Below are 27,739 nucleotides of genomic sequence, written 5' to 3'. Positions count from 1 at the left end.
TTGCGTTTTGTCAGCGTCTTGTGTGTACACGAGAACGGGCCAAGTAAAATCGCAAGCTCCTGTGATTGGCGGAGACTGAAGGGGGCGGTTCCTTCAGAAGTTGATTCACTCCATCTCCGCCTTCCACACTTGTATCCATGGCAACAGCTTCTGTCTTTGACGACTCCAAGATGGCGGACGTGGAGCAACACACAACGGTGAGCCCGAAAATCACAGCTCCTTGTCGTTTGCGTCAGTATTCACACAACACTTGCAGCTTGTTTGCCCTTGTTAGAATCCACAGGAAATTATGTTGGGGTGTATGAACACGGAGGGATTTGAACGCGACACTGTAAGCCACTCTAAAATCCGAGCTAAGTTAATTATCCCACTGCTAGCAGTATGTAGCAGTGTGTTTAATCGCCTGTGTCTACCGAAAATAAATGAAAATAAATGTTCCTGCTGTCTGTCGGATTTTTAGCTATGGTGAAATACCCACTGCTTGCTTGTGCTAATGTTATTCTTAAATTTTCATTGACCGTAAACTAATAACTACATCTGATTTAAAAAAAAAACAAAAAACATGTAACCAGTTACTGCCAAAAACACAAACACAACACGACTCGTGACCCGAGGCATCTTATGTGGCTGGGGAAGATAAAAATAATTCAAAAAAAATAAAAATAAAATAAATCTGCCACGTCCAACCCGGTGACTAAAAAGTGTGGTGAGTGCGCGTGTGCCTTTGTGGGTTAATATATTCCGAGAGGCTGTTTATTGCGATATGCAACACCGAGAAATCTTTTGAGTTTCTCGAGATATAATTACTCTCTCCAGTCCTCTGTGAAGGCAAGATACAAAGAAAAGGTAGAAAGCTGTGGTCTTGATCCATATAGATTAAAAGCATCAGATTATATTGCAGATTTAACATTTTTTACCACCCACTGTATTTCCTGATATAGCAGGTATGTTACTAGAAGTTTCAAAATACCTTTATATCAAAATAGACCATATCATTGGGTGTAGAAGTTTCACATGAATAAAATGAGCCATAGTTTGTAAGAATCAGATAAGGGTTAAAGATATCATGCTACTGCCCACAAATCAATGTAAATCATTAGGAAATTTGTGACCGAAACCTTGACTCTTTGGGAGAAAAATGTCCTTATCTTTCTTTTTAGTTGAGATATCTCGATCAAATTAAAAGTGTTAGAATGCTCGATCAAATCTCCATTGAATTAAGATGATAGTTATTTAAGACATTCAAAATTGCTGGAAATGTAAGTTTCTTGGGCACGGTGGATGACTGGTTAGCACATCTGCCTCACAGTTCTGAGGACCGGGGTTAAAATCCTGGCCCTTCCTGTGTGGAGTTTGCATGTTCTTCCCTTGCTTGTGTGGGTTTTCTCCAGGTACTCTGGTTTCCTCCCACATCCCAAAAACATGGTTGGTTAATTGAAGACTCTAAATTGTGAATGTGAGTGCGAATGTTTTTTTTGTTTCTATGTGCCCTGCGATTGGCTGGAGACTAGTTCAGGGTGTACCCCGCCTCTCGTCCAGAGTCAACTGGGATAGGCTCCAGCAGGCCCGCGACCCGAGTCAGGATAAACGGTTAGGAAAATGAATGGATGGATGTTTTAAATCAGAATAGTGAAGACCTTATCTTTCCATTTACTGATAATTTTGCCTGAAACATAGGGATGTTCAATACCACTTTTTCTTTTTTCAGACTGATATCATGAATATTCAAACTTGAGTCCTCACCAACACAGGTACTGAGTACCAATACCACTAATACTTTTGACACCCATCCATCCATTTTCTGAGCTGCTTCTCCTCACTAGGGTCACGGGCGTGCTGGAGCCTATCCCAGCTATCATCGGGCAGGAGGCGGGGTACACCCTGAACTGGTTTCCAGCCAATTGTAGGGTACATACAAACAAACAACCATCCGCACTCATATTCACACGTACGGGCAATTTAGAGTTGTCAATTAACCTACCATGCATGTTTTTGGGATGTGGGAGGAAACCGGAGTGCCGGGAGAAAACCCACGCAGACACGGGGAGAACATGAAAACTCCACACAGGCGGGGCCGGGGGATTGAACCCCAATCCTCAGAACTGTGAGGCAGACGCTCTAACCAGTCGCTCACGCGTCGCCGACTTTTGACACATAAAATTTAAATTAGCACATTGACAGATAATTATAAACAACATTTCTTTCTTTCTGACGCGCATGGTGATTAGCTGCTGTGTCTAATCACCACAGTATAGTGTCACTTAATGGCAAGGAGGATTTACTTAATGTCAGATTATTATTATTTTTTTTTAATCTTAATTACCAGTGGTTGACATCAGCAGACTTGGCCTAGAAATAAGGCCATTATCGGCCTGATACAGATACCTGGTACAGTATCAGTACTCACCCATCTCTACTGAAAAACATCAATTTGGGTTCACTTTAATAACATAAATGATCTTAATCTGAAATAAAGAGAGTGCAGTTATTAGGGCCATAATTCACCAGTTTGTGCACTCCCTGGGTTCCATAATTTTAATCCTAGTATATTTTTATTTAAATCCATACTTTAGAATCTGTCCACGGCATACTGAATGATGACAGTAATTTATGTAAAGTCTCTTTTTCCTGAAGCATAATATTGTGTTTGTTTCTGAGCCAACATGAATGTAAAAAGTGTCTTTCCCGAAACAGTTTTACTGTAATTTGCCATAACCAATGCCATCACGATGTTTTGCAACAATTAGGTTGCGATGGTCTTGAGACAGCTCTTTGCGCTTACCCATCATGAGATGTCTTGACTCACACCTTGGCAATGAGACTTTTTTGTAGGCCATCAATTAGGAATGAACCAGCTGATATTCATTTGCACTGACAAGGGGCTCGATTGCTGTTTGATTATTAATAGATTTTAGGTGTTGTCTTGGCTTTCCTTTTTGCACCTCCCTTTCTTCAGAATCAGAATCATCTTTATTTTGCCAAGTATGTCCAAAAAACGGGCGGCACGGTGGACGACTGGTTAGAGCGTCAGCCTCACAGTTCTGAGGACCCGGGTTCAATCCCCGGCCCCGCCTGTGTGGAGTTTGCATGTTCTCCCCGTGCCTGCGTGGGTTTTCTCCGGGCACTCCGGTTTCCTCCCACATCGCAAAAACATGCATTAATTGGAGACTAAATTGCCCGTCGGTGTGACTGTGAGTGCGAATGGTTGTTTGTTTGTATGTGCCCTGCGATTGGGTGGCAACCAGTTCAGGGTGTACCCCGCCTCCTGCCCGATGATAGCTGGGATAGGCTCCATCACTCCCGCGACCCAAGTGAGGAGAAGCGGTTCAGAAAATGGATGGATGGATGTCCAAAAAACACACAATGAATTTGTGTCCAGTAGCCGCTCTAGTCCGACAACAGACAGTCAATTGACAGAGAACACTATTGAGACATAAAGACATTGAGGAAAAACAGTCACCGAGCAATAAAGGGTTGCTGGTTATCTGGTAATGTCGGTACAATTTAAAAAAATGAGTCCAGTGCAATGACCATTGTGCAAAGGGCGCCGAGACTTCAAGGAATGTATGCAGTTTAAAGTGACTAGTAGTGCCATAATCTGGGACAATGTTGATTGTGGAAATGTTGCAGATACTCCTCAATCAGTGTGCAAATGGAGCAGATGCTACTCTGGCATGAGTGGCCAGTATTGGTCAACAACAGATATGCAAATAGTGCAGCGTGGCGAGACTACTACAGTGAGTGGACGAGTAATGTATAATTGGCCTGACAGAAATGTGACAACAAAGTCACGACAAAAAAAATTGGCAAAATTTAAGAAGTTGATTGGAAGAGGGAAGAAGCTGTTGGAAAATCTGCTAGTTTAGTTTGCATTGATCGGTAGCGCCTACCTGAGGGAAGGAGCTGGAAGAGCTGGTGACCGGGATTTGGAGGGTCCAAGAAGATTTTGCACGCTCTTGTCTTAGTTCTGGCAGCGTGTAAGTCCTCAAGGGTGGGTCGGGTACCGACAATCTTTTCGGCAGTTTTGATTGTCCGTTGCAGTCGGAGTTTGGCCTTTTTTGTAGCAGCACCAAACCAGACTGTGATGGAAGAACACAGGACTGATTCGATGACCGCTGTGTAGAACTGCCTCAGCAGCTCCCGTAGCAGGCCGTGCTTTCTCAGAAGCCGCAGGAAGTACATCTCTGCTGGGCCTTTTTTGAGGACGGAGTTGATGTTGGCCGCCCACTTCAGGTCCTGAGAGACTGTAATTCCCAGGAATCTGAAGGTTTCAACGGTTGACACAAGTCAGCTGGACAACGTGAGGGGCAGCTGTGGCGAAGGATGCCTCCTGAAGTCCACGATCATCTCTACAGTCTTGAGCGTGTTCACGTGTTCAATACTTTTTCCCTGTGTCATTTCACAATAGTCCACACAACTTAATTTCTGATCTTATTTGTTCTACTTTCTTTGTATGTATGGATTACTTGGGTTGTTTCCAACATCTGGTGAAAAGTTTGTCAATAGCACCTTTGGTGACATGGTGTTTTTGTGTGAAGTTACTTTTCGTGCAAAATACTGAGTTCCGGTGAGTACCCTTCAAAATAAAAGACTACAAGCTTAAAACAAGTCAAGTTAAAACTTGCACATATAAATCATTTGACGTGATGAAACGGAATACAGGGGCAACTATATAGCATTGTTAAAATAACTATTTTAACAATGCTGTCTGTGAAGTGAGGCGGGGTACACCCTGAACTGGTCCCCAGCCAATTGTGAGTGAAACAATAAAATAACTATTTTAACAATGCTATATTTAACTTTTAGGTGAAACATTAATTCATAATTATTAAGTCAATTGGGTTAGTTCCACACACATTGCCTTTTAGTTCATAGGTTTGATATTGATACTGGTTATAATGAACCTCGAGTCAAATGTTCATTTTAGTCTATGCTGTGGGCTGCTAAGAAAATGGATGTTCATGTTCACCCTTTATTTAAAACCATGCAAACTTTTTTGACCCAGCCCCCTAAAAGAATCTGAATCAAGAATCGTTTGGAAGCGGATTTGAACTAAGGAACCGGAACCGGAATCGTTCAAAATTCAAACGGTGCCCAACTGGAAAACCCCAGTAGAATAGTCACAGTCACATAACATTTCAATCACAAAGTCATGTTTGTTCTCCCGAACAACGGTAATAAATGTTCACACTGTTCAACGGGCCCCAAGAGATCGCTGGACAACTTAGTGTGCCTTAGCAACTTTTGCTATGCAATGTGGTCTGCGATTGCATTTTGAATCATTTGCATTATGTTTTATGTATTTCAGCTCCCGGTGGTCTCAGAAGTAAAAAAACGTCGAGCACCTAAAGGTAAAGTTACTAAACTTGATTTAAAATGATTTCTTTATCAAAGTTGTTTGTATTTGTTTTCCATTTCACATTTCAGACTAAATGTTCCACTTTATGTTTCACTGTGATGGGTAAAATGCAGAGAACACATTTTGTGTGCATTCATGCATGTTCGTGACAATAAAGATGATGATGATGATGATGATTATTATTATCCCTGGTAAGGTTATTCATGCATGTGTGATGTTAACTGTCCTGCAGGGGTCACTCTCCTCCTTTCCCATAATGGGCTTAAAATGGAAGCATTGCGGGTGTTTTCTCTGCACATAAATTGTCATAAACTATGGTATTATTTGTCATTTGTGCTTTATACTGACACGCCTGTGAAATAATGTTTAATAATTTACCATGTAATGTATTAGACAAGGTTAAATGGTTCATTTGTATTCTATAGCATTGTACACCCTAACTCTATCTCACTGTGATGTGTAAGGTGGCATGTTGACTGAAATTTCCACCTAAGTGGTGGAGACTGAACAGTGAAAATAAGAGTTTATTTTAATTATAAAGTCAGAAGGGGGTCTTGAGTATTTAATATACAAAATGAGGTAATCCTTGGTTATGCCAAAAATATTTTTAAAAAATACTGTACTGTGACATTAATTATATAGAGCAACAGCAGGTTTCGGCGACAAGGTGGTCAATCCCCGTCCCCGCCTGTGTGGAGTTTCCTCCCACATCCCAAAAACATGCATGCTAGGTTAACTGAAGACTATAAATTGCCCTTAGGTGTGAATGTGAGTGTGAATGGTTGTTTGTTAATATGTGCCCTGTGATTGGCTGGCAACCAGTTCAGGGTGTACCCCGCCTCCTGCCCGATGATAGCTGGGATAGGCTCCAGCACTCCCGCGACCTTTTGAGGATAAGCGGCTCAGAAAATGGATGGATAGATGGAACAGCAAGTTTATAAGTACTGTATGCAATAAAACTAAAAGACCATAGCTACTTAAATGGCTTTACCAATGATGCGTACAACTCAAATTATGGCTATGTAATTACATTTGAGCTGAAAATCACTTAATTACAAGCAAGAATTAAATGCAGAAATGACATAGCAGGACATTTTCTGTGGGTAAAACTATATTTCCTTATATTTTCCATTACTTTTTTTCTTCAGTGTGTCTTTTGATCTCAGCATGCATCTCATCTGCTCTTGTACCCCATTAGAAAAGTTGGAGCGTGCGCGCAAGCATTAGCCTGATCAAATATCAAAAATGAACTGCACCATGAAGTTTTTCAACTTTTTCAAGACTATTTTTAGGAGACTCCATGCTGTGGCCTCTTTCCTGGCAACCTTTTATTATTTATATTATTATTATTCATACAAAACCTGCAGGAATACATGTGCAATATGTATGCCGTTGCTGCTCCCCAGATTTCAGTTAGTGGACACCGAGGAGCTTCGGGCCACAGCTGAGAGAATATGATTGCTGTCTCAGCAGGAAGAAAGCGGATTAGGTCACTACAAATAGGACCATTCCCAATCTTGACCCAGTGAGTGCGTTTCAAGCGCATGCAGCCATGGAGAAGATTTTCTGAGAACAAGTTGGAAGTAGCTGCGTTTTCAGCAGCAAATCAAAGGATCGCTGCTTGAAGTGCCGACAGCAAAGGAGCAGAAGGGAGCTGTGTTGTAATTCACACGATTCTTACACAGGCAGTTCATTAAAGATATTCATAAATGTCAGTGGCATATTTAAACCCAAACACTTCTTTTTTTACATTTCCTCTAATCCTATTTTTAGACTTGAACACGCTTTAGACTTGTTTCCTTTTGAAATAAAGATTGCCCTTTACTGGTAAGAAGCTTTGGACCGTTGTGGTCCCATTTCTACTGATCCAGCCCTCAATTCTTCCAGTCTTCTTCCTCAGTTCCTTCTGTGTTCTGTCACCAGTACCTGACTAGTAAGAGTCATTGTTGCCCAGGCAACAAGCAGACTATCCTTACCTGCCGAAACGTTAAAAAGATTGAAAGTATGGCAATATTCACATCGTGACTTGTGAGTTGATTGCCGTTTCATATGCGGCGTTAACGTCTGCAGTCTGCTAACTGTCAGATTGGGTGGTAGATTATCAGACAAATTAGGACTGTATGAATTGAAAATTGTCTCAAATAGAGCGAGCGGTGCGTTTCTAAGAGGGGAAAAGCGCTTACAAGCCGTGACTGGCAGTGGGCCATGAGGCTTTGGCTCAGAGACGTAATAATGACTGCAAAAGGAGGGACTTCTTAGGATAAATCAGTCAGCCGTCGACAAAGACATGATGTGAATGGAAAACGGTAATGGTCTAACTATTCACTTTTCAGAATCAGAATCAGCTTTTTTGGCCAAGTATGTTCCAGGACACACAAGGAATTTGTCTCCGGTTGTTGGAGCTGCTCTACTATGACACCAAATAGCCACTATGACAAAATACACATTTAGGACATAAAAAAACAGGAGTATGGAGAGTCATTGAGCAATGAAAGTGTTCCACGAGTTTCATGATACTGATAATTGTGCAAATGATGCAGAGTCCTCAAGCAATTTAGAGCAGTTTAATGTGACCAATTGTGCAATGATCTGGTACAGTGCCGATTGTGCAAATGGTGCAGAGAGTTCTCAGACACATAAGTGGCCAATAATAATCAACAACAGTATGCAAATAATGCAACGTGATAAAACAGTCAGTGTACGAATAATGTACTGTAGTAGCGTCCCGACAGAGATGTGCAAAATTGGCAACATGTTACGATGAAATTGGTTAAGAAGTTAATGGCAAGAGGGAAGAAGCTGTTGGAATGTCTGCTGGTTTTGGTTTGCATTGTTCGATAGCGCCTACCCGAGGGAAAGAGCTGGAATAGGTGGTGACCAGGATGCCCTTGTCTTATAGTCCTGGCATTGTGCAAGTCCTCAAAAGTGGGTAGGTGGGTACCGATAATATTTTGGGCAGCCTTGACTCTCCATTGCAGTCTGATTTTGTCCATCTTTGTGGCAACACCAAACCAGTACACCCTCTGCTGGGCCTTTTAGGGAATGGAGTTGATGTTGGTCCTGAGAGACTGTAATTCCCAGGAACCTGAGGGTCTCAACGGCTGACACAGGGCAGTTGGACAGCGTGAGGGGCAGCTGTGGCGAAGCATGTTTCTTGAAGTCCACCATCATCTCTGGTCTTGAACGTGTTCAGCTCCAGGTTGTGCTGGCTGCAACAAAGCCCCAGCTGTTCCACTTCCTGTTGATACGCAGACTCGTCACCATCTTTGATGAGGCTGATGACTGTGGTGTCGTCTGCAAACTTCAGGAGTTTGACAGCAAGGAGCCTTGAGGTGAAGTCGTTCGTGTAGAGAGAGAAGACAACCAGAGAGAGGACACATCCTGAGGGGCCCCGGTGGTGATGGTGCGTGTGGATGAGGTGCTTCACCCGCTCTGTCCTGCCCGTCAGGAAGTTGTAGATCCACTGGCAGATTGCAGGTGAAATGCTTGGAGGAGAGGAGTTTGAGAATTATGGTGTTGAACGCAGAGCTGAAGTCAACGAATAGGATCCTCGTGTAGGTCTCTGAGCCGTCGAGGTGTTCCAGGATGAAGTGCATTCCCATTTTGACTGCATCATCCACAGACCTGTTTGCTCGATAGGCAAACTGCATGGGGTGCAGCAGGGGTCCTGTGACGCTCTTGAGGTGGTCCAGCATGAGTCAAGTTCAAAGGACTTCATGACCACAAATGTCAGTGCGACAGGTCTGCAGTCATTCAGTCCTGAAATTGCAGGTTGCTTGGGGAATGGGATGATGGTGGAACGTTTGAGGTAGGATGGGACTTCACACAGTTCCAAATCTGTGTGAAAACTGGAGCAAGCTGGTCCGTGCAGACTCTCAAGCAGGACGGGGACACACTCTTTTCTATGTGCTTTCTTTCAGCCCCCGAGCTTCCAATAGTAGAGAGGAGAAACTGGCTCATCCACCAGCACTATATACATAAAGATTATGAAAACTGCAAGGTAAACAGCCTTCATCAATGCATATCTGACCATACACAAGACCTGCGTCACACTGAGAACTGACTAATATTTTGACTGTGCTGTAGCTAAAACAATAAACCAAAATGCAGGGTGTCAGTTAAAATATGAATATCTGAGTAACTTTTATGTTCTAGGTAAAACAAATTAAAAGAGAATATTTCAACAACCTATGCAGACAGATATAGATTTTCATGATCAATTTCACAAAGCTTCACGATTGTTCAATATGCACAGCGACTGTCATGAAACACACATTTTCCTTCTTGCCTTCCTCTTGGAATTTTTGTGCCATGTCCAAATCTGCTTTCCTGCAGATTTGCTGATTTTTATTTGTATTGAATATCCTTGAAAATGAAGGCTGCACACTCTTGTTTGACTGCATGTTCTTCCACACAGTGCTTTTTCAGTGCGAGTGAGAATAATTCTTTTGCCTGCAAAAAAGAAAACGCAAACCATTAAACCAAGACTGAACTTAAACCTAAGCTTTTTGCGGATACCTTGTTTGTAAACAATAGACGCCAGGGTACTTCTGGGTGGCAGAAATGAGCGTGGCTACCGCTGACCTGAGCTGAAGCGAAGACGAAAACCTTTGTTTGGGGTTGCACCACACCCTAAAACGGTTTAAGCTTTTTTCAATTCCGTTCAAACAAATACAAATTAATCCCACAAAACCTGTAGGTGAAGAGGGTAAATCGAGTGGCTGTCGTAAATAGTCGTGCAGAGAAGATAGCGTGACCGCCTCTAAAGGGTCGGACTGGGAACCTAACCTCATCATCACCTGGTTTGGTGAAGACATTTTCTTAAAAGAGAAGTCGATTCATTTGCCAATCCTCAATGATCATCTTAACAATGTTCACATTATTGTTGAATCAACTTGTTGAAATGTAAATTATGGCTGGCATTCTATCTCCCTTCAAAGCAATTGACCTCACGTAACATCTTCTTTTCCAAAAAACACTTCACACATTCAAACTACGGCAGTAGAGAAGAAGGCGAGAAAGCCATTTCAGCTGTTTTCTCAAAACGCTTTTGCCTTGATCACATGACATGGAAGGTTGTTGCTTTTACGAGCGGTGCCGTCAGAGAAAGCGCCGTCTCTTGCCACCCGGAAGTGATTGTGATGTCGTGATGAAATGGTCTATTGTTCAATGAATACTTGAATACTGACTCACTTTTCTCAATCGTGTCCATGTAGGTAATCATTAAGGAGCAGTTGCAGGAGACAAATGGAATGTGTGAATACGCCATATATGTGCAAGGTGAGCTGGTGCACACATGCAACCTGAAGTTAGTGAAATCTCTGTAGACTGGGATCCCCGAGATGTGCTGACATGTGACTCTTTGGACCTCTTACGGTTCCTTAGATGTTTAATGTAGTTTTTTTTTTTTTTTGGGTGCAATTTAAGCTTCTTCTTTTTTTGTTTGTTCTTTTTCTTTTTCCTGCAACAGCACTAATCTTGCGTCTCGAGGGCAAGATCCAACAATCCCTGGAGCTGTTTCAGAGCTGTGCCATCCTTAATCCCAGCAGCGCTGACAATCTGAAGCAAGTAGCCAGATCTCTGTGAGTTAGCTCCAGCCTGGCCCGACACCATGAAGAATTTTACTAATGTTCTCAGCATTACAAATACGTTCGGGAAAGATTAGAAGCCTAAGCGTGACGACAACTGCAACTGCTGGAAGGATAGAATGTCTGTTGAGCATGTTAAGATATTTCTCATATGGATCGTGGTTGTCTTGTAGGTTTTTACTGGGAAAGCACAAAGCAGCGATTGAATTCTATCGTGAAGCTGCAAGGCTCAACGAGAAAGACTGGGTAAAAGAAAAGAAGCCCTCTTACAATACTCAATGTCCTAACAGTACTAAATTTTGTACACATTCATAAGGCTTTAACAGCAAAAAAAGTTTTACTTAGAAATGGCAATGACCAGATTCACCCTCAGATTGAACCCTGTGTTATCAAATAACATCTGCACGCTTATACTTGCCAAAATATTATGAGCTATTTTACGATGATGTCTACCCCAATTTTGCTGAACCAGATCCAAGGGCTTCATATCATTTGGTTGCTTAAACACAGCCTTTTGGCTCCTTTTTTTTGTAATAAGCATGGGTAATTTCATAACGCACCACATGAAAGCCTGCAGGCGGCCCAGTCTAAGTAGCTACACCCTCCCTACAAATATGTGCATAATTTCACTTCATGTGATGTGCATTGTGCCATGGGGCATAACATTTTACATTGCTTGCGAAGGTTTTGGGCAATCAGGCTCAGTAGTATTGAAGGATGACTGCACTTGAGTAGCTTTCTACTGTGTGCAAAAAGACCTCATAACTTTAAATTCATGTAAAAATCCAACTCTTTGTCCCCACAGGAGATCACTCACAATCTGGGAGTGTGCCAATTCTTCATCAAAGATTTCAGACAGGTGAGTATGCTGATTGAAACCAATAATTCTTGACCAATTCTTAACTTGAATTTCTTTGTCTTCTCGGTGTCAGGCTGAGGAGCAACTCAACATCGCTCTTCAGTTAAACAAACACGACACGACTTTCATGATGCTCGGGAAAGTCCACTTGCTGGCCGGCGAAACGGACAAAGCCATTGAAGTGTACAAGAGGGCAGTGGAGTAAGTTGAGCTCAGATTGGACTAAATATATATATTCTTAACATTACGTTAAAATAGAATGACACCCATTAGAACCAAGACCTCAACCTAGGCTGAACTGAAAATAGTTAAGGAACATTTGTCATTTTGACTGAGGATAGTGTAACACAATTGTGATGTCCCTTTTTCTAATCTGTGGCTGGGTGAATGATAAATATATTTATCTGTATTCTCATCCAGATTTGTACCAAAATGTAGTGCATTCTTCCTCAGTCAGCTGATGTTCCACTTCTGCCCAAAGTTTAATGTTTACATTTTTGCGTAATCCTGCTAACAAATCAACAACAGCTGCAGTTATAGGATGCTAGGGAGCTGCATTTATTGCCAGCTATTGCCAGTTTTCATTCCAAAACCAAGTACCTGTCCAGTGTTCCCCTGCATATTCGTCATGTGCTACTCGCCTTTTTTTTAATTAATTTTTTTTGTGGGGTGGCTGCACGGTGGACGCCTGGTCTGCCTCACAGTTCTGAGGACCGGGGTTCAATCCCCGGCCCCGCCTGTGTGGAGTTTGCATGTTCTCCCCGTGCCTGCGGGGGTTTTCTCCGGGCACTCCGGTTTCCTCCCACATCCCAAGAACATGCATGGTAGGTTAATTGACAACTCTAAATTGCCCGTAGGTGTGAATGTGAGTGCGAATGGTTGTTTGTTTATATGTGCCCTGCGATTGGCTGGCAACCGCCTCCTGCCCGATGATAGCTGGGATAGGCTCCAGCACGCCCGCGACCCTAGTGAGGAGAAGCGGCTCAGAAAATGGATGGATGGATGGATGGGTGCAGGGGGAACCCATCTTCTGTTCTTCTAGAAAAACTGTTATTTGTGCTGAGGCCGTATTGCTATGGCACTATCTTGTGGCATCTTGGTGCCCTAGAACTTTGTTCAAGTGAGGGGAGGAGCTTCATTTGACGAATAGAAAAGTAGTGCTCTTTTCTAATGCAATTGCAGGGATCACTTTCTCTTATTTCTTTGTTTCTTTCTCCTTTCTTCTAATCACCACCTCCCCCAAATGTACAATTTTGGGAGTTTTTGGTCCAAGATGTATCGTCCGGGAGTGTTGACGCTATCAGACGTTTTTCCCCTTTTTGTTTGCAACATTTTACTTACGACCACAAGGGACTACTGCTAGCCGGCATCCTGCAGGATATATGGTGGGGGTCTAGAGCCAAAGCTATAAAGTAAAGTGAAGTGGGAGAGAGGACTAAATGGGACAGACGATTTGAACCGTTCGTTCCATTGATCATTATTGACTAATGTGAGGTTCGTCACCATCAGACGAAGTAATGGCTGTTAGAAAACGGCAGTTGTTGTTTGCATTCAAACTTCAGCTGCTGCAGCCAACGCAAGAAACGTCATTCACGTTGTGATCAAGTGATTACAATGTCAGCATCCCGGTGCCGTAATACTGGTCTGTGGGGACGTGGGTCTTCTTCCTCTGTCATCTCCTAACAACTTCACACATCATGTTGATTGTGCAACGAGAGGAACTAAAACTCTGGACCTCCTGTATACCAATGTGAAGGGAGCATACGGCTCTTATTGTCTCCCTCCTCTGGGGAATCTGCCCGCAACCTCATCCACATTGAGACCACCAACAGGCTGCAGGCGGCCAACATGACAGTTTGACAATTTAAAAAGAAATAACAAAAAAGAACTTTTTTTGGGGTGGGGGGTGTCAATTACTTGCAGGGGAATACTGTTAAGCACTGTGAAACACACCTTTCATATATGACCAACATTTCAATAAGGTGTTTTAATTCATTAAAACATTTCCTCCTCATTTGTCTGCTCATATTTCGTCGTTAAGTCTGCACCTGAGGGGCCTTTTCACTTCTGTATAGATTTAGTTCATTTCCACCTCTATTCATATGTTGAATATTTAAACATCAGGCCTTGGTGTAAATAAGGAAATGATATCTGTGTCATGGTGCTCATTATGGCTGCCTCCTGGTGGCAGCAAATGAATTAATCAAGTGCTCCAACACTGTTGTTGTTTAATTGAGACTTACCAAAGTGAGTTTGATTTAAATACTGATGGGCCCCCTCGTTACCATTTCTTTTTCAATTAATATGCCACCATTATGTTGAAATGAATACTGACTGAATAAGCAGCACAATCTGTGAATATTACCTATGCTTGTTTAAGATTAAGCAGGGTCATTAAACAAAATTACAAGCACGGCTAAAGTTTCATTTTAAATTATTTTTTTTTTTCCCCCATTATCGCATTCTCCTTTCAGATTCTCTCCGGAGAATACGGAACTGCTGACAACACTCGGCCTGCTCTTTCTCTCCGTAGGTCAACCGATATCAGTGCTATCATGTTATACAAGGGAGAAATTTCATTTTAGTGCCAGTTCACCTGTTGTGTGCATTTTTTACAGCTTGGTAAATACCAAAAAGCTTTTGAGCACCTTGGAAATGCCCTCACGTTCGACCCTAACAATTATAAGGTATGTATGTGCACACGCATGCGCAATGTGCTGTGGTCTTTGGTTCATCAGCCTAACTGATAGCATCGCGTTGAATCATTTGAAATGAAAAGGTCATTGTCTGTCACATGGTCCACTCCATCGTTCATCCTGTTTGAAAGGGCGCATGGCCTTCCTCTGATACCTCGCTAATGATTGCTTTTGTTTGCAGGCCATATTGGCTGCAGGCAGCATGATGCAGACCCACGGGGATTTCGATGTGGCTATGAACAAGTATCGGGTCGCAGCATGCGCCGTGCCTGAAAGCCCCCCTCTCTGGAACAACATCGGCATGTGCTTCTTTGGCAAAAAGAAATATGTTGCCGTAAGTCGTGTTCCCCCTCGATTAGCTCCTTCCTCAACTCTCTGCAGGTAGTAATCCGCAACAAAAGGATTGAGCCAAAAATTCAATGGTTTATTTGCGTCATGTTTTGGTGCTTAAAAGTAGGACAGTAAGGTTTTTAAACTACTGTATTAGAGTTTCCAACTACTATATAGAGAAATCAAGTGCATACCCAGCTTTCTGTTCTTATCTGTGCAATGAAACCATCTTTAAATGAAAGTAGTGTATCACACACAGATGAGACATTTTATACTGGGTTTGTCTTATGCAATAGGTTCATAAAATATGTTTGTTGTATCTGTGTCAGTCTGTCAGTGCAGTGGCACCACATTAAAATGAGCCAATCCCTGGTGGAGAGTCACGCAACAATAACATTGTGGCACTCAATCCACGCTCCCCTGTTAAGACAACTCAAATTCAAAGTCAAATAGCTCAGTGCAACAGACTGCAGGCTGGCTGTCTCCTCAGCATGCATTGCATATTCATCTTCTTCATTTGTTTAGTGTGGATACAGGCTTTACAGTCTCAGGCTCTAACTATAATTATACTCCTAGCTTTGAGAATACGTTCCCTAGAGACGACACTTATCACTTCAAAAAAACATGACGCGCTTTCGCTGGGGTTCGTGTGAGTTGTTCAGGAGATCAAAATCGGCGGTTTTCAGTCGCTGCGTCCAGTCTGCACCAGTCTTGGAAATGAGCTCGGAAAATCTTTTCCTGACTTTTCTTGTGCTGTTTTTTTTAGAGGTTGATCTGTTAACCAAATATCCATACATCCTGGTGCATTCACTACTCAGGTGGTTTTATAGCTGCATGCACACCCGAACCCACGACCAACTTAGCCACCATCATGTTGGATTGCAAAACACACCCCCTCGGGAGTCACTGGAGATTTTTGGGGATAGTTATACACAAGATGAAATGTATTTACACCAGTGTTATCATCAAAACTTAGCGGTAAACACTGAAAAGAATTTTCATAAAAACCCATTGTTTCATGCTTTACCGACCAACCACAACATTATGACCACTTCCAAATTATATTATCCAATACAAGAGATCTCTTGAATATTCTGCCTTTACAGGTATCATGCTCACTTTTAATTGATGCTCTCAGACAAGTATTACCGTAATTTCTCGTGTATAATGCGCTTTTTTTTCCCCCCCAAAAAATTTCAAAAATAACTGGTGCGCATTTTGGTATAGGGGGAAATGGAAAAAACTTTCCCATTTTATAAATGTATGCCAGCATCTAGAGGTTATGAAAAAGCAGTACACGTTCATTTCAAAATGCCACCGCCACCTAGAGGTCATGAGATAGGTGTAGCTTACACTTTCATTCCAATATGACAGGGGTACGTACATATGCCTGCATATGTACAGTTGTGCTCATAAGTTTACATACCCTGGCAGAATTTATGAAATATAGTTTTTTTTAAATATGACTGATGACTAAACAGCAACCATCATTCATTTCTTTAAGGTTATGTTTTGTTTGATGATAATGCTTTTCTCAAATGCTTGACAGTTTAATTTGAATCCCATTAAAATAAAACTAAATGTGTTTCGCCTGCCCCTTCATGTTTTCTTTAAAGAATTGTACCCATCTTACAACTTATCCCCGGGTAATCGAAACATATGAGCACAACTGTGTGTTTTCTCATTTACAAAATAAAAGTAGGGCTGTGAAGTAAGTAAAATAAAAGTAAAGAAAAAGATAGTATTAAGTGTTCAAATGAAGTGCTTAACTTCAGAATAATTCTTTAAAAAAAACTAACAAAATACAGATAATACTTCATGTTTTGATCATATGGGTAGAAGGAAAATCATGCATTGTAAAAATGCATTATACATAGGTTTTTCCAGAATTTTGAGGTCAACTTTGGGGCTGCGTATTATACATGGGTGCGCATTATTCACGAGAAATTACGGTAATCTAATCATGTATGTGTTGTTGAAGTTGGTCTCATATTTGCTAGTTCTTTCTTTCACAAGAGAGTCAAAAATATTAGGAACGGCTCTCATTATGATATAATACAGTTCTAGACTACAGCAAACTACAGCCACACTAAATAAACATTAATTTGCTAGGGTCTATTTCTTAACAGTGTGGCTCACGCAGATTTGTAATCAAGTTTCAGCTTCTGACATCTCCCTCTCTCTTTCTTTCCCAGGCCATCAGCTGCCTGAAGCGAGCCCACTACTTGTCTCCTTTTGACTGGAAAGTTTTGTACAACCTGGGGCTGGTACACCTGACCATGCAGCAGTACGCTTCTGCTTTCCACTTCCTCAGCGCCGCTATCAACCTGAGTCCGCGACTGGGCGAGCTCTACATGCTGCTGGCAGGTACCGGGTGCACAAATGACAAAACAGATCCTTCGGAATTTACATTGCACAGGTCATCATAGCCTTTTATAGTATTGCAAGTCAAGTGTGTACCCTTGATAACAGTGGCTTTGACCAACTTGGATGATGCGGAGAATGCCACCAAAGCGTACGAGCAAGCTGTGAATCTGGACCAGTAAGTCCTATGTTCTCTCTCGTATTTCCTACGCTGTAAAGAGAAAAACAAAACAAAACAAATGTTGGGTGAACTCAAAATTTCAAAGTAACAATAACATTTTAAGTTGAGCAATTCAACTAGTTTTCTTTTGTGAAAGCTGGCTTCCCCGCAACAACAGAGTTTACAGAACTGTTTTCCCATGTTTTGAACCCCAACATAAACATACTGTATGAGTCAAACGAACTCGGCAAATTGTTTTGGAACAAACGGCTTGGTTGCTTTGTTTTGCTAACTAACATTGTTGCCATAAATGTCAATGAATTGTATTTTAAAGTTTTTCCAACATAAATTACTGTTTTAAGTCCAAATATACAAGTTTTTTTTTTCTTTTGAAAGTGTATTAATTCTGCAACTTGAAGCATTTAATTTCTCTCTCGGTGAATTTTCTTTGCAGATCAAACCCTCTGGTCAACCTGAACTTTGCAATCTTCCTCTACAATCACGGCGACAAGAAGGGAGCGCTGAATCAGTACCAGGAAATGGAGAGAAAAGTCAACACGCTGCGAGACACCAGTAGCAGCTTCGACTTTGACCCAGAGGTACCCAAACTGCCTATGTGGCGATAACTGTTATTAAAGCCTGTAAATCATCTTGAACTATTTACCTCTTTTTCACAGCTCATAGACATGGCTCAGAAGATGGGAGCAGCCCTACAGGTGACAGAGAGTGTGGTGTGGACCAAACCATGCAAGGATTCCAAGTCCAAAGCGAGCTCAGGAGCAGCCACTCCGAGCCCGGGTGCCCCTCTTGGTACTAATCAAGCTCTGGGTCAGGCCATGTCTTCTGCTGCCAGCTACAACAAAAACATCCAACTACCAACAAGTACATTTGACCTCTGTGATAGACACTCAATGTGTGGTTTGAGTTTATAGCACTGAAAGCATGTTTCACTTATTGCAGAGTCAGTTTCATTGGTAATCTAAAACAGATTTTTCCCTTCACCATGCCAATAAAACCAGCTGTTATTGTAAAATGTAAAATAACCACAAGCTACAATATGGCACATTCTTGCCCATAAGTAATTGTTAGCTTCTTCTGTTGTTCAAAGGTAAGCAAACCCTTGGGCATTGTTTTGTTTCTGACCAAACAAATTACGCCAAATATAAATATATTTCCAAAGGCGCTATTGATGTGAGATTTTCACCAGATGTTGGGAACAACCCAAGTAATTCATACATACAAAGAAATTAGAACAAATAAGAGAAAAAATTCAGTTGTATCTCATATTGTGAAATGACACAGGGAAAAAGTAATCAACACATGAAAAAAGGGAGGTGCAAAAAGGCGTGGAAAGCCAAGACAACACCTACAATCTATCAATAATCAAACAGCAATTCAGCCCCTTGTCAGTGCAAATGAGTATCACCTGGTTCAGTCCTAATTGATGGCCTACAAAAAGGTCTCATTGCCAAGGCACGTCTCATGATGGGTAAGAGCAGAGAGCCTTCTCAAGACCATCCCAAAGTAATTGGTGCAAAAAATAACGATGGCATTGGTTACAGGCGCATATCGAAGCTTCTGAATGTTCCAGTGAGCACGGTTGGGGCCATAGTACATAAATTGAAAGCCAATCATACCACCATAAATCAGGTGCTCCTCGCAGGATTTTTACAGAGGAGTGCAAAGAATAATCCGAAGAGTTGTCCAAGAGCCAAGGACCACCTGTGGAGAGCTTCAAAAAGACCTGGAATTAGCGGGTACTGTTGTCACAAGGAAAACAGTGAGTCATGCACTCCGCCGCCATGGCCTGTGTGCATGCTCATCACGCAAGACACCGATGCTGTTTAAAGTTTAATACCGGGAGATTACAATTAAATACTGGTAGAATAAAGTCTGGTCTGATAAGAGCAAAATGTAACTCTTTGGATGCCATAATGCACACCACGTTTGGAGAAGAAAGGGCACTGCACATCACCTTAAAAACACAATACCAACAGTGAATTTTGGAGGTGGGAACATGATGGTGTGGGGCTCCTTTTCAGCACATGGTACCGGTAAACTTCACATTATTGAAGGAAGGATGAATGGGTAAATGTACCGAGACATTCTTGACAAAAATCTGCTGACATCTAGGAGGATGATGAAAATGAATCGAGGGTGGACATTTCATCAGGATAATGATCCAAAACATACTGCCAAGGAAACTCTCAATTGGTTTAAAACATAAATAAATAAAGCTGCTCGAATGGCACAGCCAATCACCTGACTTGAATCCAATCGCAAAATCTATGGAAAGAACTGAAACTCAAGGTCCATAAAAGAAGCCCACGGAACCTTCAAGAGTTGAAGACTGCTTGTGTGGAGGAATGGGCCAAAATCACACCGGAGCAATGCATGCGACTAGTTTCTCCATACAGGAGGCGTCGTGAACCTGTCATTGCAAACAAAGGCGTTTGTACAAAGTATTAAATGAATACCAGTTGGCGTGTTTCATACTTTTTCCCTGTGTCCTGTCACATGATTACACACAACTTAATTTCTGAGCTCATTTGTTCTACTTTCTTTGTATGTATGGATTACTTGGGTTGTTCCCAACATCTGGTGAAAATTTCATGACAATAGGTTATTGGAAATCTATTTCGTGTGAAAAATGGTGACATGTTAAATAAATATTTCAGCCGTTGTATATTCCTTTGACGTATCTGTCTTGTTCCGAAGGACGCTCCACATCGCTTGACCCTGACCCAGAAGTGGGTAACGTTCCCAGCCTGCCTTCTGATCTTCCAGGTTCCCCAGAACCTGCCCAAGCAGAGGACCCCAGACCCAAAACCTCCAAGAGAAAATCAAAGGTGGAAGATTGAATTAGTATGGAGGAATCTCTGCCGCTCTCCTGTTGAGAGGGAAGATTTAGCGTTTGAACTCTCTGACTCATGAGGTGTAGCTGAATGATGTGAGTGTTTTACTTTACACTGAGCTAGGTGATGTTTTTTTGTTTGTTTTCCCCCCCCCAGCACATTCACATAAAATGGTCCAACTACAAGAGATTGTTTGAGCTTGCTTACAACAAATTGATAGAATTTCCTACAGTTAAATGTCAGCGCTACTACAATCATTGCACTACACAAAGATGCTTACAAGATTATAATGGTTTGATAAATAGAAATGTTTTCGTTGGGTGTAAATAGTGATTTTTATTTGTCAAATGTCACGTGCATGTAGAGTAATGTGTTCAATATTAAATTCTAGATTGGTCGACTGTTTCCCTACACATTGTGCTTATTAGTGCAATTCATTACTAGCTAGGGTAATGAGTTTGCAACAACAAAAAAGTTACAAATCCAAATCAAAACAGGTACCCATTTATTTTCAACATATTGTGTTTAAAATGTTTGGATATAGTAGCTTGTCATGGATTTTTAGAAATCGGTAATATATGTGCCCTGCGATTGGCTGGCGACCAGTTCAAGGTGTACCCCGCCTCTCGCCCGAAGATAGCTGGGATAGACTCCAGCGCTAGTGAGGATAAAGCGGTACAGAAAATGGATGAATGGATAATAATCCAAGGTATTGACGCTTGACCTGTTAAAATGAGGCTTTACACGATCAGGATTTTTGGGGCCGATCAGCGAGTTTGAAAAAAACGATCACCGATCCGATCACAAGATGGCGGAATGTGTCTATTTAAATGACCTGTTCATTTACTGTATATACTTGTGTACTTAATTGCTAAAAAAATGTTATTTACATTAAATAATGTATCTTTGTTCCTCTCTTTATGCCAGTGAGGCATAGTGACAGACAGAACAAATTAATGGTCTTCTATTTGATGGAAGGAAGTAAATACAGTAATGAATCTATGCACTTTTTGTGACATTTTTGTTTGTTGGTGTGCCGTGAGATTTTTCAATTGTAAAATATGTTCCTTGGCTCCATAAAGGTTGGAAATCACTGCTCTTGTCAGATCGTATATTCTAATCACTCAAGTCAAAACAAAGTCACATGACAGGAATAATGGGTGCTAACTTACTGTAATTAAATGACTTTATTTTTAATTAAATGACTTCACCCACACCGAAACTTTAGAGCATGATTTGACAGAACGGCGGCATGTTTACGTCCAACCGTTCGTGCTCGCGGTACCTTGCTAGGCTACATAACATTTTATTGCCTGCTTGTGAGCCGTATCGTATTAAAAGTACGTGAACATACCTCCCGCAAGCCTTAAACGAACGTCCTCTCCTGTCCTGAGCACCGGTGACCACCAACGCAAGTTTTTTACCATTTTCCACTCTTGTTGTCGTCGCCACGGTGACGAGTGTATCCGGTCCCATTTGAGTTGACAAGATAAAGCCCAATGATCGTAAAAAACGGGATGCGTTGTATCGGAAGACAACATTTTATTGCAGTAGTCTGACCGTGCAATCGTGAAAAAGCAAATTTGTCTTGTAGTCTGATCCGGGTATTACGTGTCATTAGCCGTCAGATATTTACAGTCCTACGTCAAAAGACACGCGACAAGGCTAAAAATAAACTACCTTTTGGATTCAAATATACTGTGCACGCGGCGACGTGGAGTAAATGTCTTGCGGAGGCGATCAATGACGTCATTGATCGGATCACCGAATTATGACATTAAAGCCGATCAGCATAAAATGCTAAATATCGGCCGATACCGATCAGCCCGATAAAATCGGTGTAAAGTCGAGTTAAAATGGGTCATGATGATATCCTTGCGTACTATGACGTTAGAGTGTTCCTTCGCTATATCACGGTTTACCTATTCTGGATTCAATGCATTGCTGATTTTTTTTTTCCCATATTCGTAATACATATAAGTCACCATATCATGTGATTTTTGAGTGTATGCTGTAATTTTTGGGTGGTAAAATAAATGCTTCGTAGCCTAAAACAAAACTGTGAAACATATATTAAAACACGTACTACAAGGAGTAAAATGTACATAGTGTACAGTACTGCTGTGCATTACTATGGTAAAGAGTTTAAAAGGTGTTTAAGAGTATGGAAAGTGTACAGTATATAAGAGTGGTAGGGGTAAATAGGAGTGTGGAGAAGATTTCTCATAAGAGTATGGGCAGGTTCATACTGATTTATAATGTGTATAAAAAAATCCCAAAAAGATGTGGTCATTACTTTGCACATTTCACCTATTGCAGGGGTGGCCCGGAACCTAACCCCCACGATAAACGAGGGAGTCTCTTTACTTTTCCCCCCCGACCTCACTTGTGTCTAATTCAATCCACTGACTGAGGACGTTCACATGCCCACTTGAGTCACATCATCAAAAGTGTCAGCTGTCATTTCAGTGGATCAAGCGTCGTCTTCTACCCGTCACCTCGCCATCACGATTGCCTGTTCGCCCGAGTTGATGAGTAGTCCTGCTTCACATCACATTCTGCCAGATTGGATGTCTCTGGCTGACAGGCCCTATCAAAATGATGCCATCCTGACTGGTCACATACAACCCCAATTCCAATGAAGTTGGGACGTTGTGTTAACATAAATAAAAACAGAATACAAATCATGTTCAACCTATATTTAATTGAATACACTACAAATACAAGATATTTCATATTCCAACTGATAAACGTGATTGTTTTGATCAAATAATCATTTACTTACAATTTTATGGCTGCAACACTATCCAAAAAACCTGGGTCAGATGGCAAAAAAGACCGAGAAAGTTGAGGAATGCTCATCAAACACCTGTTTGGAACGTCCCACAGGTGAACAGGCTAATTGGGAGCAGGTGGGTCCATGATTGGGTATAAAAGGAGCTTCCCTGAATTGCTCAGTCATTCACAAGCAAAGATGGGGCGAGATTCACCTATTTGTGAAAAAGTGCGTGAGAATATAGTCGAACATTTTAAGGACAATGTTCCTCAACGTACAATTGCAAGGAATTTAGGGATTTCATCATCTGCGGTCCATCATATCATCAAAAGGTTCAGAGAATCTGGAGAAATTACTGCATGTAAGTGGCAAGGCCGAAAACCAACATTGAATGCCCGTGACCTTTGATCCCTCAGGCGGCAATGCATCAAAAACCGACATCAATGTGTAAATGATATCACCACTTGGGCTCAGGAACACTTCAGTAAATACAGTTCGGCCCTAAATCTATAAGCGCAACTTGAAACTCTACTATGCAACGCAAAAGCCCTTTATCAACAATACCCAGAAATCCCGTCGACTTCTCTGGGCCCGAGCTCATCGCGGATCTAAGACTGATGCAAAGTGGAAAAGTGTTCTGTGGTCCGACGAGTCCACATTTCAAATTGTTTTTGGAAATTGTGGACGTCGTGTCCTCCGGGCCAAAGAGGAAAAGAACGATGCGGACTGTTATGGACGCAAAGTTCAAAAGCCAGCAGCTGTGATGGTATGAGGCTGTGTTAGTGCCAATGGCATAGTTGACTTACACATATGTGAAGGCACCATTAATGCTGAAAGGTACATACAGGTTTTGAAGAAACATATGCTGCCATCCAAGCAACGTCTTTTTCATGGACGCCCCTGCTTATTTCAGCAAGACAATGCCAAACCACATTCTGCACGTGTTACAACAGTGTGGCTTCGTAGTAAAAGAGCGCGGGTATTAGACTGGCCTGCCTGCCATTGAAAATGTCTGGCGCATTATGAAGCGTAAAATACGACAACGGAGACCCCTGACTGTTGAACAGCTGAAGCTGTTCATCAAGCAAGAATGGGAACGAATTCCACCTACAAAGCTTCAACAATTAGTGTCCTCAGTTCCCAAACGTTTATTTGAATGTTGTTAAAAGAAAAGGTGATGTAACACAGTGGTAAACATGACCCTGTCCCAGCTTTTTTTGGAACGTGTTGCAGCCATAAAATTCTAAGTTCATGATTATTTGCTAAAAACAATCAAGTTCATCAGTTTGAACATTAAATATCTTGTCTTTGTAGTGTTTTCAATTAAATATAGGTTGAACATGATTTGCAAATCAGTTTTCTGTTTTTATTTATGTTTAACACAACGTCCCAACTTCATTGGAATTGGGGTTGTAGTTCCGAGGCCTGTTTTACACACTCTCTCTGAATCCTTATTGATTGAACTACTATATAGAGAATGATGTTTACATGTGCTGCTGCGGTAACCAAGGGACTGGAGTTGACTTTAAGCGTGTTCTGCATGCCTGAAGTGCTTGCGCTTGTAATGTTAACAAGGCTGCTGACGGCCTGTGAGTTACCTCCCTTGCTGCACTTAACTTGTGGAACGTTGCTTTGCCAGTTGTCATCTTTTTACATTACACATCGCCTGTGGAAGTGGCCCCGAGCCGAATATCATTTACCAAGAAACAGTAAGCATCTTTGGAAACCTAGATTTTACACAATCTCTTTTAATATTCTTTAGTATTGATTCAGTTGTAAGTATTAAAATCCTGCCTGCTGTCGTAAAATCATTCAGTTGGTGATCACAATGTTTGGCTTCTTGGTGGGATTTGAACACAGGTGGGTAGTAATGCGCTACATTTACTCCGTTACAATTACTCAAGTGACAGTTTCCATAAACTGTACTTGTCAGAGTACTTTAAATGCACCTTACTTTTTCTAGAGTATTTATGTGAAGAAGGATCGATACTTTTACTCCGTTACAAGGATCGACATGCCGTTCGCTACTTTTATTTATTCATTCGTGCGTGTGCGTGTCTATTTTTAGACTTCATCTTCGACTTCCGCATAGGGGGCCTGAATTTGAACTATTATTTAGTCATGCTACACCTTTCTGGTGCAGCAAATTTGACTACAGTTCCCTTCCTTTTGTCTCAGAGGACAGCATTGTATCCTAATCTATGGCGCAGAAAATGCATGCGGCTGCGTTCACATTGAACCAAATACACTCAAACTCATGTTTAATTGGACTCCGCACACACCTGCCGTTATTCAAAGTGACTCTGATGTGTGCGTTTTAGGAAGTAGGCAGGACAAACTCTCTTGTGAATACATTCAGTGTACAACTGAATAGGCCTGACGTGAAGTCATTCAGAACTGAACTGACACGGATTTTGTGCCGACCTTGCAATGAAAAAAAGGTCACTGAAACAGAGAGTGCCTCTGATGAACCTTAAATGTAGATTAAGTTCTCGTGGCCTTTTCCTGACTCTTTTCTTTTTAGCAGAATCCTGAAGGTTATGCGCTAACTAAACTGGTATTTCTCTCCGCCTTCCTTTTTTTTGTTTTCTTCTCCTTTGAAGAATAATGCTCCCATCTTGCTACCCCGCCCCATAGCTCATACATAAGAAGAAGACAGGAAATGATCACATGTACCGACTGCCATTACTTGCCGGAAATTCCTCCTCCTCCAAGGTTGCTGTCAGCTTCTTGACAGCCCGACCAGTTTTCATTTTGTCATTTCCTCAATTTTAGAGGGATGTTCACTTCTTGGTAATGTCACAGTTGTGCCATATTTTCTACACTTGGTGATGACTATCTTCACATTGTTCCGTGCTGTATTTAATGCCTTGGAAAGTCGTTTGTATCATTCCTCTGACTGACACGTGAGCAATGAGATTTCTGATGCTGTGGAAGCTCTGCAGACCACGGCTTGTGCTGTAAGACGTGACGACAAAAAAAGAAGAAGCTGACCAGAACAGCTGAACATTATCTGGGGTTAACCAGAAGTTATGTGCTCACTCCTATTTAACATGAGTTTAATTGTTATTGGTTAAAACTGAATAGCCACATGTCCACATCCCCAGTTATGACAGGGTGTGCACACTGTTGCAACCACATTATCTCAGTTGTTAAATTTTACCTCCCCTCTCCAAAGGGTCAACTCCCCCCCACACCCCCAGTTGTTTTTTAAATGTTCTAGGTCACATTAATGGTGGAAAACGTTTTGAAATGATTTATTGTTCTAATTATTTTATTTTTTACTATATATCACAAAAACTTGACATTTTAATGGGTGTGTAGACTTTTGAAGTCCACTATATGTGTCATCTTCCTATTCTGTTTTCTACCATGAACAATTTTCAACTGTTCTTCAAAGTGGTATTTCTTTATTCCGTTCCTACGCAATGTGGTTGCTGTGGTTCGTGGTCCAATTCCTGAATGCTTTTGTTGGTGTCGATGATTTTTTTTTTTTTTTTTTTTTTTTGCTTTCAACCAATTTTGCAGACTACCAATCCTCAATGACTAACACGATGGTTATAGCTTTGTTCAAAGGTTATACAACACGGACATCCCCACTTGGTCACAAAAGTGAAACTTGGCCTTAAACATACATTCATGCTTATAGACAGGAGGCAAGGCTCCGTTACACTTGATTTATTATCTGAGTAAACGTCAGGTTCCAGGGGTTTTTTCCCATGGGGCTGATTTGCTATTTAGGTTGTGAATTTTAGCAGCTAATTTAGAAAAAAAAAAAAAAAAAAAGGAAAATAGCCAGGTGACTCAGCCCATGTCATATTTGAATGCAAGCTCATAAAGGTTTGGCGCATGTCAATGGACACATACACGTTTGCATCAGGTGTATGTGAGTTGACTGTACTGCATGCAATGCGTGTGTACGTGAATGAAGAGACAGACGTTAACATTGGATGCAAATAGCCAGATGTTTGGCGACCAGTCTAGGGTGTACCCCAGCTTCTTGTTGAAAGTCAGCTGGCATAGGCTCCAGTTTACCCACGACCCAAATGGGGACAAACGCTATAGAAAATTAATTGATGTCCATCATCAATTAATCCATATAGCTGGGACAGTGAGAAAGTTTCCAAGTCATGTAAATAGACTCCTTGCTTCATCTTGTGATCGGATCGGTTATCTTTTTTCTTTTTTTTTTTTTTTAACTTGCCGAGCCCCAAGAATCCTGATCGTGTATAGCCTAGTAATAAGACATGTTTACAGCCACGCTTGATGTGAGCATCCAGGTTGTAACTGGGGACAGCTAATACAGTGAGCACCAAATTTCCCAGTGGAATGCTTCGTATTCTCTCAGCAGTGCTGCTGGCTGACACCTGGCTGGAACGTGGCAATGCAACGGAAGATGAGATTTAAGAGAGATGATAGTGTTTACAGCCAAGCTGTAAAGCAGCACAAGCATTGTAACACAGTGAAGTGCTGTTGTTGTGTGAGTGGAGCCTGGAGATCTGACCTGATTTTAATCTTCAAAGGATATGATCAGCCCAAACTTTTAAGTATATCTAATTTATGAACGCAAAGCGTTTTTTTCCTATTCGACCAATTTCATGGTCAGGTTCAAATACAAGTGAGAAACTGAGAAGATGAGATAATTTGTAAAGTTGACTGTGGAGGAAAAGCACTCTTTCATTCGTGTTTACTGCCTGCTTTAGGATTGTGCTTTCTGAAGAGAGAATGTACAATAACTGAAAAGTTCAATAA

The 27,739-nt window shown here is 41.5% G+C and overlaps 1 protein-coding gene across 3 annotated transcripts; it reads left to right on the top strand.

Moving 5' to 3' along the window:
• Positions 1–121: 121 nt before the first annotated feature.
• bbs4 (Bardet-Biedl syndrome 4) lies at positions 122–20,622 on the top strand. Of its 3 annotated transcripts, none has more exons than XM_061670368.1 (16): positions 122–197; positions 5,309–5,351; positions 9,280–9,359; positions 10,576–10,639; positions 10,830–10,941; positions 11,121–11,193; positions 11,753–11,806; positions 11,880–12,007; positions 14,281–14,335; positions 14,425–14,493; positions 14,684–14,836; positions 17,028–17,199; positions 17,305–17,374; positions 17,811–17,955; positions 18,034–18,166; positions 20,075–20,622. In XM_061670368.1, exons 1-16 carry the CDS (start codon positions 138–140, stop codon positions 20,215–20,217), a joined length of 1,554 nt encoding a protein of 517 aa, XP_061526352.1. In that variant the 5' UTR covers positions 122–137; the 3' UTR covers positions 20,218–20,622. The 3 variants fall into 3 exon arrangements, with proteins under 3 accessions (XP_061526352.1, XP_061526351.1, XP_061526353.1); XM_061670367.1 differs by having other exon boundaries at positions 123–197; positions 18,034–18,238; XM_061670369.1 differs by lacking the exon at positions 9,280–9,359 and having other exon boundaries at positions 124–197; positions 18,034–18,238.
• Positions 20,623–27,739: the final 7,117 nt, after the last annotated feature.

The sequence above is a fragment of the Phycodurus eques genome, chromosome 2, assembly GCF_024500275.1.
Source record: "Phycodurus eques isolate BA_2022a chromosome 2, UOR_Pequ_1.1, whole genome shotgun sequence".
In the NCBI taxonomy this organism is placed as follows: Eukaryota; Metazoa; Chordata; class Actinopteri; order Syngnathiformes; family Syngnathidae; genus Phycodurus; species Phycodurus eques.
Note: the sequence above shows the minus strand (reverse complement) of the source record. Positions and strands in the feature narration are given on the sequence as shown.

What these genes read in the sequence shown, in the direction of transcription:
- bbs4 (XM_061670367.1), top strand. Translation starts at nt 138, where the DNA reads ATGGCAACAGCTTCTGTCTTTGACGACTCCAAGATGGCGGACGTGGAG. An exon ending in GCAAAAAGAAATATGTTGCC is followed by an intron (nt 14,837 to 17,027) that starts GTAAGTCGTGTT and finishes TTTCTTTCCCAG; the next exon opens with GCCATCAGCTGCCTGAAGCG. An exon ending in CAAGCTGTGAATCTGGACCA is followed by an intron (nt 17,375 to 17,810) that starts GTAAGTCCTATG and finishes TTTTCTTTGCAG; the next exon opens with ATCAAACCCTCTGGTCAACC.